This window comes from Anomaloglossus baeobatrachus, chromosome 8 (genome assembly GCF_048569485.1).
Source record: "Anomaloglossus baeobatrachus isolate aAnoBae1 chromosome 8, aAnoBae1.hap1, whole genome shotgun sequence".
Lineage (NCBI taxonomy): Eukaryota > Metazoa > Chordata > Amphibia > Anura > Aromobatidae > Anomaloglossus > Anomaloglossus baeobatrachus.
In genome coordinates this window covers 254,101,287-254,117,593 of record NC_134360.1, presented here as the reverse complement: position 1 = coordinate 254,117,593, position 16,307 = coordinate 254,101,287, and the positions used below count along the sequence as shown (strand labels likewise).

The 16,307-nt window shown below is 48.8% G+C and overlaps 1 protein-coding gene across 1 annotated transcript in view; it reads right to left on the bottom strand.

The window, feature by feature from the left end:
- RNF11 (ring finger protein 11) overlaps positions 1-15,974 on the bottom strand; it is a 38,559-nt gene extending 22,585 nt beyond the window's left edge. The window contains exon 1 of the mRNA XM_075320557.1: positions 15,611-15,974. Within this exon, the coding sequence (XP_075176672.1) occupies positions 15,611-15,733 (123 nt within the window). The 5' untranslated portion in view covers positions 15,734-15,974. The remainder of the gene's footprint in view (positions 1-15,610) is intronic.
- Positions 15,975-16,307: the final 333 nt, after the last annotated feature.

The window sequence follows — 16,307 nt, the reverse complement described above, 5'->3', positions numbered from 1 at the left end:
CTGCCTTCTATGCCTGCCGCGTTCTCAGCAGTATCGCGAGAGCCCATGAAGTCACCGCTAGTAACAGTCTCGGGGAGCCCGCGAGACGGGCATAGAAGGCAGTAACAGCGCTGACGTCAGGAGGCAGGAGATAGTCACTGCAGGTAATGATCTCATCTAACCTGACAGCAGCGATCGTCATCCCCGTGGCTGCCAGCACTGCAGTGTGACAAGCTACTGATACTGTGGGCAGACACTGGCACTGTAGTGCGGGCAGCCGCGGGGCTGGAGCGGGACACAGATTGAACGGGCACCCGCCGGAGGTCACACGGAAGTGCTTCCGTGCGGCGTCCAGGGAGTGTAAGGCGTGTGTGTTTACTCTGCTCCGCTTCCTGGCATAATGACATCACTTCCTGCAAAACCGCAGGCAGCGATGAGCATTACCGCAGGTAAATCGCGGCTATACCGGGGGTATACCGCACATCATTTGCTACCTGCGGTATACCCCCGGTATTTTGCAATTACATTACAGTGAATGGAGTGAAATACCGGGGGTATACCGCAGCTACCTGGGGAAAAGAAGTGACATGCATTTTCTCAAGAAATTTTCTTAAATTCTGCAGAAAGAATATTCTTGAGAAAAAAAAAAAAAAAGAAGTGCGCACAGCTATTTTTTTTCCCCATAGGTTTTGCTGGGAAATGTCTGCAGAAAGGTTACAAAAACATCTCTGAAGAAATTTCTGCAGCAAAACCGCGGGTAAAAACGCAGTGTGCGCACAGGGCCTAATAATGATTTTTTTTTTCCTGTAGAAATCGATCATGTAAGAGATATATATATCAGAACGTTAGTGTGCAGGGGGCGTCAATTCACCCGGAAAATGCCGTTTAAGTGCACTGACACGCCCCCAATGCATTTCCAGTCTGATTTGCATATGGACTCTATACTAGATTCCTCTCGACCAGCACATCTGTTCTGTACGAAAAATAAAAAAATAAAAAATTATAATACACCACAGTTCAAAAGTTTGGGGTCCTCCAGACAATTTTGTCTTTTCCATGAATATCATACTGTTATTTATCAGATGAGTTGCATAATGAGTAGAGAATCTCGTGCAGACAGTGACGAGGTTAGAAATATTGATTGTTACGTTTAATAATAATTTTCTCTTCACACTTTGCTTTCGGCACAGATCGCTCCTTTGCACAATTCCAGCTTTGCAGACTTTGGCATCCTAGCTGGTAATTTGCGGGGGTATCTGGAGATATTTCCCCCCATGCCCCCCCCACCCTGTAGAGGGTGACACTGGTGTTTTGCGGGTGCTATGTAATTAAGCTCCCAGGTGAGGACCTGTGAGGCGTGGATTTCTCACACTAGAGACTGTAATGTCCTTGTCTTGTTGCTCAGTTGTGCAGCGCGGCCTCCACTTCTCTCTACTCTGGTTACAGCCTGTTTGTGCTCTCCTCTGAAGGGAGTAGTACACACCGTTGTAGGAAATCTTCAGTTTCTTGGCAATTTCTTGAATGGAAAATCCTTTATTTCTAAGAACAGGAATAGACTGTAGAGTTTCACATGAAAGTTCTTTTTCTGGCCATTCTGAGAGTTTAATGGAACCAACAAATGTAATAATCCAGATTCTCAACCAGCTCAAAGGAAGGTCAGTCTTATAGCTTCTCTAATCAGCAAAACTGTTTTCAGCTGTGCTAACATACTTGTACAAGGGTTTTCAAGGGATTTCTAAACATCCATTAGCCTTCTAACAGCAAATACAATGTACCATCAGGACACTAGAGTGGTGGGTGTTGGAAATGGGCCTCTATACACCTATGTAGATGTTGCATTAAAAACCAGACGTTTACAGCGAGAATAGTCATTTACCACAAACAATGTATAGAGGGGATTTCTGATAATTTAATGTTAGGTTCATTGGAAAATATGTGCTTTTCTTTAAAAAATAATGAAATATCTAAGTGACCCTAAACTTTTGAACTGTAGTGTATGTATGTGTGTATGTATGTGTGCAAAATTATATATATATATATATATATATATATATATATATATATATATATATATATATATATATATATATATATATATATATATATATATATATATATATATATACACATACACATATATTATATACACACACACACACACACACACACACACACACACACACACACACACACACACACACACACACACATATATATATTACTCACCTATTGTACCATCACCCATTCCCTATAGACTGTGAGCCCTCGCGGGCAGGGTCCTCTCTCCTCCTGTACCAGTCTGTCTTGTACTGTTAATGATTGTTGTACGTATACCCTCTTTCACTTGTAAAGCGCCATGGAATAAATGGCGCTATAATAATAAATAATAATAATAATATTACACACACCCATACAAATTTTTTTTTTAAATTTGTCAATCAATTTAAAAATAATTAATAGGTTCCCCATTTGGTTTGTAAAAGTGAAAAGGGGCAGAAATGGTCTGGAATGAAGCATGATGTATGTTTTATCCAATGGTTTTACTTTATACTTCTGCTTGTAAATATTTACTTTTTCACTAAAATCCTGAGGCGAAGTCACAGCGCATTTCGGAATCATGTGATCGCCAAGTGCAACAGAAGCAGCAATGTGGCCGCCACCTCTAGCCTTAACATGGCTTATATTAAAGGGAGTCGTCCCCTACGTTGATACCGAGAGCCTATACTTCGGATAGCAATCAATGTGTGTATGCGATGTACAATACAGGAAGTGAATGCGCGACCCAGAAGCAGTGTGCCGCCTTGACACCAAGTCATGGTAAGTATGAAACTCGCACTTATTTCTTCTTTGCTTTATTTTTACTTTAATTGCCGAATCCGGATCGTGCACCCAGATATCATTGAAACAGCACGGATTCGGACTTTTACAGTCCGAATCCGCACAGCCCTAAATCGTAATGTATATTGTATTAGCTAAAGAACTAAAAAAAAAAATATATTATATAAAATATAGAAAAAAAAAAAAAAATGAGACTCGAGGTTAAAAAAAAATGTAAATTAAAAACTGCAAAACATCAGAGCCCACCGTGAACATCTTCAAAACAGGAAGTGGTAACAATGGGTGACATCATTGTGGAGCTTATCGCCCGCAGCACGCCGCCCGCAGCATCGCCACCTGTGAGCCGGACAGTCTCAGCAAACCTAATCCCACTGCTGCGCTATAAATATCTGCTCAGATCCCAGCGCTATCCAAAATCTCACAAATGTTACATTCACTTTTATACAAAAATTGGAGCTAATGCTGCTCCTACAAAAAGTCCTACAAACTCACATGACACTGCGCTGCTATTAACCCCAAACCTCCCTGTGGCCCCAAATACCGGCACAACTGGTTCTTCAATTAGCTGATACTGAAGTGTTGCTGCTGAGCCAGAAGTATCTGTCTATTACAACACAGGCGGCGTGCTATCACAGAGGGAGAGGCAATTCATAGTGTCCAGACTGGTACATTTTGATCTGGGAGTCCCTCATTGATAGTAGTGTCCAGACTGGTTCTCTTTGATCTGGGAGTCCCTCATTGATAGTAGTGTCCAGACTGGTTCTCTTTGATCTGGGAGTCCCTCATTGATAGCAGTGGCCAGACTGGTTCTCTTTGATCTGGGAGTCCCTCATTGATAGCAGTGTCCAGACTGGTTCTTTTTTATCCAGGAGTCCCTCATTGATAGCAGTGGCCAGACTGGTTCTCTTTGATCTGGGAGTCCCTCATTGATAGCAGTGGCCAGACTGGTTCTCTTTGATCTGGGAGTCCCTCATTGATAGCAGTGTTCAGACTGGTTCTTTTTTATCCAGGAGTCCCTCATTGATAGCAGTGGCCAGACTGGTTCTTTTTTATCCAGGAGTCCCTCATTGATAGTGTCCAGACTGGTTCTCTTTGATCTGGGAGTCCCTCATTGATAGCAGTGTCCAGACTGGTTCTCTTTGATCTGGGAGTCCCTCATTGATAGCAGTGTCCAGACTGGTACATTTTGATCGGCGTGTCCTCGTTGATAGTGCACAAGATGACTGATTGTACTAGCCTAGAATACCCATTTAAGATAAAAATGTTAGGATTTGGCTTAGCCTGCCGGCTTGAGCGGTGATCACAATATTGTGATTTGCAGGCTTGTGGTCATGTGCCAACTAAATTATTTCACTGCTACTTTCAGTGAACATATAAAATCACATGAATACCTGTAATCACATACCCAGCCACCTGACAAGCAAAGCGGAGTCCCAACATTGTGTATATTACACACTGTTAGGATATGGCAAGATACACCGCTTGCGGAAAACTTGTCCTACCCTGAAGGAAACCTTTAAAATAAGGTCTGGACTTCTTTGTAAAGATGCACATGTAGGTCCAGGCAACTGTCCAGAGTGGCAAATGTCAAGTGAAAAAGAGGATGAGGCATATTGGGTTACAACATGCCCAATCCTTTGTTCTCATGGGAAAGAAGCCGATCTGCTACACACAGGAGATAACCGTGGGCCGCCCATTTGTCAGACGCCCTCATACACGTAAGAGTGCTTGGTCAAGCAATATAGGGAGAATAGAGAGCAGCTGCCAGACACCCCAGGTAGAGGGTTGGCTCCCCTGAAAACAAAAAGATGGGGTGTTGATATTTGAATGATCTGATCCTTGTCTCCCCAACTTCAGGGTAGAGTCGAGATGCCCCATCTAAATATCAGATCGCCGACTGGTCAGTGTAATGCATATGGGGCCCCATAGGTCGCCGCCATGCACGTGTGATGTCAACAGACCCCCCGCACTCTATTGAGAACACATGCACACTCATCCGAGCCAAGTGTGCATGTATTGAAGGAGGGGGGGATGAATTGGGAGACTGCCAGGACAGATCGCGATCGTTCACCCCCTATAACAGGGGGCATCAGCTGAAATCTAGGGGCGGCTTTGCCTTACATTGGCGGATCTCGAGTGCTATTGTGGGGTATTTTTTAACCCCATGAATCATCTTGCACATGTCGATAGAGAACTATATGACACCAACTACTAATTAATTGCTTATTAGCTTCCAGTTAATTACATATAGGAGCCCTGCAGAGAAGCAGTGGATGAGGCAGAGGGTGCATCACGAGCCCCGGAAGCAGTGACTAATGTGGAGCAGCTCGGTGGTGGACGAGGACGGCCCCGGTCATGAACCCAGCATCCAATTATCTCCACCTCCGGTAAGTACGAGTCATTCACATACTGATTTATGGATCCATCTCTCAGCCGCGGTAAATGAGATCACAACCAGTGTTTCCTGTAACCTGAGACGTGGCACTGTACGACACGTGTGGCAGCAGAAGGACCGGACCGAGTCGGGGGGAATAGGACACGTACGGTAATCTGCTGTGTCATAATACAAGGAAATCTCGGGATCAGGGGGAGGGCGAAGGCTCCGCCGAATATTAAGGGATCACAAGAATCAAGGTTTTATGTGTAAAGATTTCCGATGCTCAGTGTTTTGATATGAACGGTTTTAGTCGGTGAGATTAACAAGCGAGAGGATTACTCCTGCACATTCCCAGCTAAACCCTGGTACATAATCCCGGGGGATTTTAAGAGGGGGAGACGTCCAATGAAATATTAGGACAAGGATGGACTGACCTAAAACAACTGCCAAAAGTATAAAAACCGACTGAAAATGGAATGAAAACTGCAAAATTTTGATAATTAAATATTTTTTTTAAATTCCAGAGGTTACCGACAACCTGCAAAATCAGGCAGCGGATCATCTACACTGGGATGTCAGATATGTGAAAGAAAACGAAAAACCAAAAACTACGCAAACTATTGCTTTTCATTGATCCTATTCTGATTCACATTTAAAAATGTTCTGCCTCAGATGAGTTATGCCCCTCGTATTCCTGTGTGTGGCTGTAGGACAACCGACTGCAGCAGGAGCCTCCCCCCACTACCCTGTCTGTAGTGCACGTTTTATTATTGTGAGATTTCTGCACGACTGATATATTTTTGGATAATTCAGAAAATGACGCACAGTGAGGCTGCAGAGTTCCATTATGACTAAGGACGGCATGCGTCCGAAACGCGTCTTCCCTTCACGATCATGTATTTTTTCAAGCTGCTTTACCGTGTTTTATAACTTTCCCTAAATAAAGTCGAAGTTTTTTATATTGGACCTGGATGCTTGATTTTTCTTCGCTTGTAGAGCCCCGTTCTGGTAGCGCTAGAGCTCCGATCACAGGTAGTCTTAGGCTGCGCCCACGATCAGTGCTTGCAGCGTTTTGGATGCAGCATGTTCTCGCTGTGTCCTAAACACTGCATTGTACAGTACAGGCACAGTGAACGGATTTCTAGAAATCTCCTGCGCACTGTGCGTGTACGGCCGCAACGAAAACTGACCGCGGTGCTACTTTCTGAGCAGCATGTCAATTCTTTGCTGTGGAGCTGCAAGCATCCTCTGTAGGGAGAACACAAGCGAGAGACCACCGCACCCTTAACCCTGATCATGGGCAGCTGCGGTGTCCTGCAGAGGAGACTCACAGCCCCGCAGGTCATGACGCAGCGGGTCCTGGTCATGGGCAGCTGCGGTCTCCAGCGGAGGAGACTCGCAGCTCCGCAGGTCATGACGCAGCGGGTCCTGGTCATGGGCAGCTGCGGTCTCCAGCGGAGGAGACTCGCGGCTCCGCAGGTCATGACGCAGCGGGTCCTGATCATGGGCAGCTGCGGCGTCCTGCGGAGGAGACTCGCGGCTCTGCAGGTCATGACGCAGCGGGTCCTGATCATGGGCAGCTGTGGTGTCCTGCGGAGGAGACTCGCAGCCCCGCAGGTCATGACGCAGCGGGTCCTGATCATGGGCAGCTGCGGTCTCCAGCGGAGGAGACTCGCGGCTCCGCAGGTCATGACGCAGCGGGTCCTGATCATGGGCAGCTGCGGTGTCCTGCGGAGGAGACTCGCGGCCCCCGCAGGTCATGACGCAGCGGGTCCTGATCATGGGCAGCTGTGGTGTCCTGCGGAGGAGACTCGCGGCTCCGCAGGTCATGACGCAGCGGGTCCTGATCATGGGCAGCTGCGGTGTCCTGCGGAGGAGACTCGCGGCTCCGCAGGTCATGACGCAGCGGGTCCTGATCATGGGCAGCTGCGGTGTCCTGCGGAGGAGACTCGCGGCTCCGCAGGTCATGACGCAGCGGGTCCTGATCATGGGCAGCTGCGGTCTCCAGCGGAGGAGACTCGCGGCTCTGCAGGTCATGACGCAGCGGGTCCTGATCATGGGCAGCTGCGGTCTCCAGCGGAGGAGACTCGCGGCTCCGCAGGTCATGACGCAGCGGGTCCTGATCATGGGCAGCTGCGGTGTCCTGCGGAGGAGACTCGCGGCCCCCGCAGGTCATGACGCAGCGGGTCCTGATCATGGGCAGCTGTGGTGTCCTGCGGAGGAGACTCGCGGCTCCGCAGGTCATGACGCAGCGGGTCCTGATCATGGGCAGCTGCGGTGTCCTGCGGAGGAGACTCGCGGCTCCGCAGGTCATGACGCAGCGGGTCCTGATCATGGGCAGCTGCGGTGTCCTGCGGAGGAGACTCGCGGCTCCGCAGGTCATGACGCAGCGGGTCCTGATCATGGGCAGCTGCGGTCTCCAGCGGAGGAGACTCGCGGCTCTGCAGGTCATGACGCAGCGGGTCCTGATCGTGGCACGTACTCTAACTGAATCGAACCTCGAGTGATCAGTAAGGTTAACCCCTGCCCTCCTGAGAGGATAATTTGATCTGTAACATACTCGGATTTCTTGCCCTGACCAGTACAGACGGCTGCAATACTTCATTTGGACATAGAGAAAAGTTTTAAGGTTGGGTTTACACCACCCGACTTGCGACATTAAATGTCCGCCGATCATCTATGGTGGATTATTATCCTACTTAGATAGGAAAATCGAATGTGATATACCCACAGAATCCGCAATAGACGCAGCTGCTGACAACGATGATCTAGTAAACAAATCAGACCCTTTCACCTGACGAACAAGTGTTTTGCTCGCTCGTCGGGCGATTTGCAGCCTGCAGTGCAAGATTATCAGGAATCGAGCGTTCCCGGGATCATGATGATCAGCCGATGTAAACGCACCCTTAGGCACCTTCCACATTCAGCGGTCCCGTCAGGGCTTCCGTCTGAACCCCCTGCAAATTGGGTTTTGGATGTATCCGCCGATGAGGCCATTGACTATAATCGTTCAGACTGAGTCACCGTGCGCTCTCCATTTTCGGGAGTATACGCTTTCCGGAGGCGGACACCCAAATGCATACTCTCCCAAAAATGGTGCACAAGAGAGCACACAGGGACTCCGTCTGCTCCATTATAGTCAATGGCCGCATCGGCGGATACATCCGAAACCCGTTTTGAGGGGGATCGGAAGGAAGCACCAACAACCGCTGAACAGAGGGCAGAACGCAATGTGAAAGGGCTCACTGAGAAGCAAAACATGTTTACATGAGGCTAAAAGAGGGTATCATCGAAATGCATTCCCTTCAAGGGGGAGGGGGGGCACAGATTTTACATTCTCTCATCCTTTAACATAACCAAGTGACAAGACAAAGTCCCCATCACCGTCTCCTCCAGCATTTATCTCCCGATCTTGTTGGAATCCTTTTGTTTCCTACATAGGACTACGAATCACAATGGACATGTGCAGCCGGTGCACCCGCACGCATTATATGGGCTGTGTATTATATCCCTATAGCCTGTCTGCTTTCACCTCTGACAATCGGTCAATCCAGAGGCGCAGCAAAACTAAATTGTAAGGAGGGACGTCAGCTCCAGAAATGTATCATCGGGGGTCAGTGACTGGGCCGCTGCGGTGGAGGGAACGAGGAGGCGCAGACAGTGAGGTCACTATGGAGTATAACAAAGGAAGCTGCTCACCGGCACCGCGAGCCCCGCACCAAAACACCGGGGCCTCAGCGCTCGCTAATGTGTGTGCAGAAAATGCACATTATCGCCCATCAGCCGCTCCCTGCGGGGAATGAGGTGATCACTTCATTAAAGGGGATGGAACAAGACGTAACTATTGCAATAGCAAAAAACTAAACAACCAGCAGCGTTAGGTGAAGGAGAGGACCCAGCGGAGGACGGGACCGGTGCTGCCGGGTGCAAATTTTCCTTGCGGAGAACCAGGAGCCTGACAAACAATGCTTTCTGGGGTAAAAAGTAAATTAGCCCCCCCCTCTAGAGGAAAGTCTCTACCATTAACCCCGTAAGTCACCGGCCATAAAAGAAGCCTTGAGACCACTCGTATTCTCGCCAGCACACGGCAGGTTGGGTTTGACCGGGTGGAGACAGTTTCCCTCATTCTGGAGCGGAACCGATGAGGAGTGATTTACTGATAGAGCAATGGAAACCTGTCCAAGAACGAGGGATCTGCACCTATGGCTCTCCAGCCGAAACAGCAGCTCCCGCCATCCACCAACCACCATGCTACGAGCGGAGGTCACAAAGTATACACACACTTGGTCAGTTCACATGAGGGTAATGCCCGTACACAAATCCCGCCTGGAACATACAACGGTGATATGGAGAATAATCCGAGGCAGCTTTACACCCGCTAGGAAGTGCACAGAACATAGACAATGCACACAAGGGGCAGAAGAACCACTCGTATTTTATGCTTTTCAAGGGGACACTCACTAACAGAGTGACCCAAACACCGGTCTGGGGTTATCACAAGTCTCATAAATGAGCATTTTCCACCAGTGAGTGCTGCGTCTAGCACAGAAAGCCCAGGCGCTGCTCCGGAGGCAGACGGCCCATTCATCACGGCACAGTGCGCAGCTGTTTGCCTTTTGGGGGCGCGGAGGGGAATGAAAGTCACACATTGTTATGTATGATATTTACTTTATACATTTGCAGGCTGCGGGATTTTACAGTCAAAAAGAACATTCACATTCAGACAAGGAACAATAAATGATATCGTGAGCGGTGACGGCGACTCCGGGCACCGAGGAGCGGCCTCTGCGCTTATGTTATAGCGTATGCGCCATTAATCTTCATACACTCGCAGCCAACGTCACTATGGGGGACATTAATCACAGCGGGTGCAGGGGAGAGGTGGAGGGCACGGAGAAAAGAGCCAATCACATTACAGCTCTCTTCTTCCAAAGGGAAAATGAGAGCAGGTACCTGATTGGTCATAATTAAAGGGGTATTACCAACCTAAAAAAAAAAGGGATCACTCATTGCTAGAATAATTGGTAGGGGTTTAATGTTTGGGACGCCTCCCCAAATTCTGAGAATTAACTGGTCACATCCCTGGTTTCCTATAGTGGCCCCTCTTTTTGTACTCAAAAAGAAGCTAAGGCTCTGATTCCTGCCCTCTCCCAACACGGAGCACATGCACAGTCCCCCTAATAGAGCATGCATAAGTGGTGGAGTCGCTTTCAGATGACAGCGGTTGAATATGTATGGCCTCCACTAAGCACCTATTCAAGGCAATAAGTGAGACCGAAATATCGGCCGCACCAAGCCCAGGGGACCACAAGCCCCTCTTTGTGGAGGCTGGTAAGGCCGCAGCCTCTTCTACGTTGTCCTTTAAATCCACCCCAATATCAGGGCCAGTGTTTGTGCACACAATCATGTGTCCTCGCACCATCAGGACGTCTCCAACCATCCATCCCGATGTCCTGCAGCTGCCGGGAGGGACTGCAGCCTCATGGCCGGCACTGCTGCACTAATGGGGTATTGTCAGGTTTAAGGGCCTCTAAGGACTTTCTGTGGCAGACAAGAGTAACAAGGGTCGGTCACAGACAAAAATTACAAGGGGATGTCTCTGCAGCAAGATGGCAGATGTGACGTCTTCTGGCGACTCAGGGTTAAACGCATGACTCTATGGCAGCCACAAGTCCTGGCCCGGACTAACATCCTCGGGATACAGGAGGCGGACAGATCGGGGAAAGTCTGTAAGACGGACTATGGACTGAGAGAAAAAAGGATTACACCGGCCGGGCGCGCACTCATCTTCCTTTCATTCCCCTGACATCAGCAGTACCAGATTATGCAGCACATTATTAGCACTTCCCCCATAATAATGTATAGGAGATGATCTGCAGTACTCAGCAGCAGCCGCTATACATTGAAAGTGCTGCTCTTTTCTTCCCGCCAGAGCCGACTGATGGGGGGTCCGACACGCAGCACCCTAACCTGAGACTGAAGAGCTAATAATATTAGATGTCCGGACTTCCCCTTTAAATCACATGATGCTCTAGTAGTATCTACCAGTCTTTAGTTACTTTGTTGCAGAGAAGGCGTTTTGGGAATCCATGTGACTGCAGCAGCCAATCACCAAACTCAATGACCGCTAATGCCAGTGATTGGCTGCAGGGGTCATGTGTATGTACAGCAATCAACTGCAGCAACTAAAAGAAAGTCTGCCAAATACGAGCACCCGTCAGTGCTGGAGAACGTGATGGGATTGTCTACTATTGAACAACCCATTAATTGTTTACATTTCCCCAATAAGTATTTTTTTTATTATTAACTCCCAAACTAGTGCTGTGAATCCCATTGGTCCAGTGAGATTGGCTGCAGCGGTCATGTAACAATCAGCAGCCTTCTCTGACTGCATAGTCATTGCTTTTGTTCCCCCTTTTTAATATTTGTTTTGTAAAATCACATTCCACGAATCTCATTGGTTCTGTGAGATTGTTACATGACCGCTGCAGCCAATCATCAGCCTTATCTGAGAATAATGAAGCCTGCACCTGTGAGTATTGCTTTTGCTCCCCATTTTTAATTTGTCTAAAATTACATCCCCTGTTTATAGACACTTTTTCCTGGACAACCCCTGTAAAAAAAAATTTGAGCGCCATTTCTTTTATAAAGTTAGTGTTGCTGTAGAATCGGGTCACCGGGTCCCTTCTTTTTCCACCGCACAACGAACGTCATAAAAACAAAAGCCACAAAGACAATGGAGAAATTGCATTTTTCCTGGGCCTGACTGATCACGGTCACACAGCCCATCCAGCAGGGGGCGCTGTATTCTCTGGTGCCCGGGGGCAGCGCCCAGACCCGTAACAGAAGTAGAGCCCTTGTGTCTGGAGGACAGCGGTATCGATGCCGCCATCATTTATGGCACACGTCTGTCACATACAGAAGCAGCAGAGGGCGCGTACCGGCCACACCGAGATGGAAATCACAGGATGGAGACGCGAGAACGAAGAATCCGGTGCTTACAGCCCCGACCGCTGCCAGTGAGGTTATTAATGGTCGTCTGAGCAATGCTCTGCACTCAGGCCTTACCTGCTCCCACCGCTGCAGCGTCTCCAGACTTGTCTCCTCTGGAGCACATCAGGCGCGTCTTACAGGCACAGCAGCTGCCAGCGGAGGATCTGGATGATTTGCCCAAGTGCAATCAGCGGCAGAGCCCTCCTCAGACGCCCATTAATAACCTCACTGGTGGCAGCACGGGCAGGAGCCTGGCGCGGGGCTCACACGTGATAAAGAATAAATCCGGATGGTTTGAAAATGTAATTTCTCTCTTCTCATCACGTCTCCAGCCTGTGACCCCTCTGTCCTGACATTGAGCCTGGTGCTGGAACTCCAGTGTCAAAGAGTATGATATACAGATTATACATACATACATATATACATATATATATATATATATATATATATATATATACACATACATACATACATACATACATACACACATACATACACACTTGCATCTGCCTGTATTCTCGTGTGGGTCTATAGCTGTACATGGATATATAATGTGTCACACTGTATACATAGACGCGCGCACACAATGTATACAGTACATGCATGTACACAAATATATGTTGATTGTGTGTATATATAGACATTACATGTATATTGTCTGTATATACACATGTACAAACAATACATTTGTGTATCTATACACACATTTACAGTACCCTATACACGGTATATACACATCACAAATACAGTACACTATAAACTCTAAACAGTACACAGATACAGTACACTATACAAACAGTATATATACACAATACACTATAAACACAGACTACGCACACATACAGTACACTACACTATATATACACTACTCACTATACATACACCACACTATATACACATACACTATATACACATACACTATATATACAAAGACAGTGCCCCGCCCCCCGGACTGCCCGCTCCTCCATTACCTGGTACAGGGGCGGTACACTATATACATATACAGTACACTATATACACACAGTACCCGTCGCCCCGCCCACTCCTCCATTACCTGGTACAGGGGCGGCACACTATACATTTACAGTACACTATATACACACAGCACACTATACATATACAGTACACTATATACACACACAGTACACAGAGCCCCCGCCCCCCGGACTGCCCGCTCCTCCATTACCTGGTACGGGGGCAGCGCACTATACATATACAGTACACTATATACACACACAGTACCCATCACCCCGCCCCCCGGACTGCCCGCTCCTCCATTACCTGGTACGGGGGCGGCACACTATATACACACACACTATATAAACACACACACACACACAGTACCCGTCGACCCGCCCCCCGGACTGCTCGCTCCTCCATTACCTGGTACGGGGGCGGCACACTATATACACACACACACACACACACACACTATATAAAACACACACACACACACACACACACAGTACCCATCGACCCGCCCCCCGGACTGCTCGCTCCTCCATTACCTGGTACGGGGGCGGTACACTATATACATATACAGTACACTATATACACACACACACATACACACACACACACAGTACCCATCACCCCGCCCCCCGGACTGCCCGCTCCTCCATTACCTGGTATGGGGGCGGTACACTATATACATATACAGTACACTATATACACACAGTACCCATCACCCCGCCCCCCGGACTGCCCGCTCCTCCATTACCTGGTACGGGGGCGGTACACTATATACATATACAGTACACTATATACACACACACACACACACAGTACCCGTCGCCCCGCCCCCCGGACTGCCCGCTCCTCCATTACCTGGTACGGGGGCGGTACACTATATACATATACAGTACACTATATACACACAGTACACTATATACATTTACAGTACACTATATACACACACAGTACACTATACATATACAGTACACTATATACACACACAGTACCCGTCGCCCCGCCCCCCGGACTGCTCGCTCCTCCATTACCTGGTACGGGGGCGGTACACTATATACACAGTACACTATATACATTTACAGTACACTATATACACACACAGTACACTATACATATACAGTACACTATACACACACAGTACCCGTCGCCCCGCCCCCCGGACTGCCCGCTCCTCCATTACCTGGTACAGGGGCGGCACACTATACATATACAGTACACTATATACACACAGTACACTATATACAGTACACTATATACACACACAGTACCCGTCGCCCCGCCCCCCGGACTGCCCGCTCCTCCATTACCTGGTACAGGGGCGGTACACTATATACATATACAGTACACTATATACACACAGTGCACTATATACAGTACACTATATACACACACAGTACCCGTCGCCCCGCCCCCCAGACTGCCCGCTCCTCCATTACCTGGTACGGGGGCAGTACACTATATACATATACAGTACACTATATACACACAGTACACTATATACACACAGTACCCGTCGCCCCGCCCCCCGGACTGCCCGCTCCTCCATTACCTGGTACAGGGGCGGCACACTATACATATACAGTACACTATATACACACAGTACACTATATACAGTACACTATATACACACACAGTACCCGTCGCCCCGCCCCCCGGACTGCCCGCTCCTCCATTACCTGGTACAGGGGCGGTACACTATATACATATACAGTACACTATATACACACAGTGCACTATATACAGTACACTATATACACACACAGTACCCGTCGCCCCGCCCCCCAGACTGCCCGCTCCTCCATTACCTGGTACGGGGGCAGTACACTATATACATATACAGTACACTATATACACACAGTACACTATATACATTTACAGTACACTATATACACACACAGTACACTATATACATATACAGTACACTATATACACACACAGTACCCGTCGCCCCGCCCCCCGGACTGCTTGCTCCTCCATTACCTGGTACGGGGGCGGCACACTATACATATACAGTACACTATATACACACACAGTACACTATACATATACAGTACACTATATACACACACAGTACCCGTCGCCCCGCCCCCCGGACTGCCCGCTCCTCCATTACCTGGTACGGGGGCGGTACACTATATACATATACAGTACACTATATACACACAGTACACTATATACACACAGTACCCGTCGCCCCGCCCCCCGGACTGCCCGCTCCTCCATTACCTGGTACGGGGGCGGTACACTATATACATATACAGTACACTATATACACACAGTACACTATATACACACAGTACCCGTCGCCCCGCCCCCCGGACTGCCCGCTCCTCCATTACCTGGTACGGGGGCGGTACGCTATATACATATACAGTACACTATATACATATACAGTACACTATATACACACAGTACCCGTCGCCCCGCCCCCCGGACTGCCCGCTCCTCCATTACCTGGTATGGGGGCGGTGGCTCCTGGTCCCCGTCGGTGCCGTCTCCGTAGCTCGCCCGATCAGACTGCGATTCGTGCAGCAGGGAGATGTCGTCGGATGTCGGCGACTTCAGGCAGTTGCCCATGTCGCCGGCCGGGATGGAGGGAGGGAGCCTCCGCGCAGGTTACACGGGGCCTCCGGGCCGGATTCCTGGGCCTCAGGGGCTCTCCCGGCAGGCTGCTGCGGCGGCCTGTGTGCTGTGAGGGCCGCAGTGTCGCTCTCCCGGGCCGGTCAGCCTCTCTCCCCGCTGCGCTCCTCCGCCTGGATCCCGGCCGCCATTACTGATCCCTGCGCTCACAGACACGGCGTGACGTCACCGCCAGCCGGGCGCAGACCACGCCCCAGTGTTTGTGTCTGGGAGGAGGACGGTCACGTGGCACCGCACACCCTTTAGCTGCCGGCGGCGCTGACAATGGCCTAATGTCCTATTGTTCTGTTCTGCTGGGCTCATTCTAGTGTTCACTGTTATCAGCCATTTCAGCCTGAAGTGTATCATTTGTCAGGGGATGTAGCTTTTCTCATCACCATTTTGGGTTTCTGTCACTTTTCTGATCTTTTTATTCAGGTTTTGAGGTTTTTTGTGAGGTGGGGGTGGAGTGACCCCAAAACACCGTAAAAACAAGCAAAAATAATGGAGACATTGTGTTTTTTCACCTTTT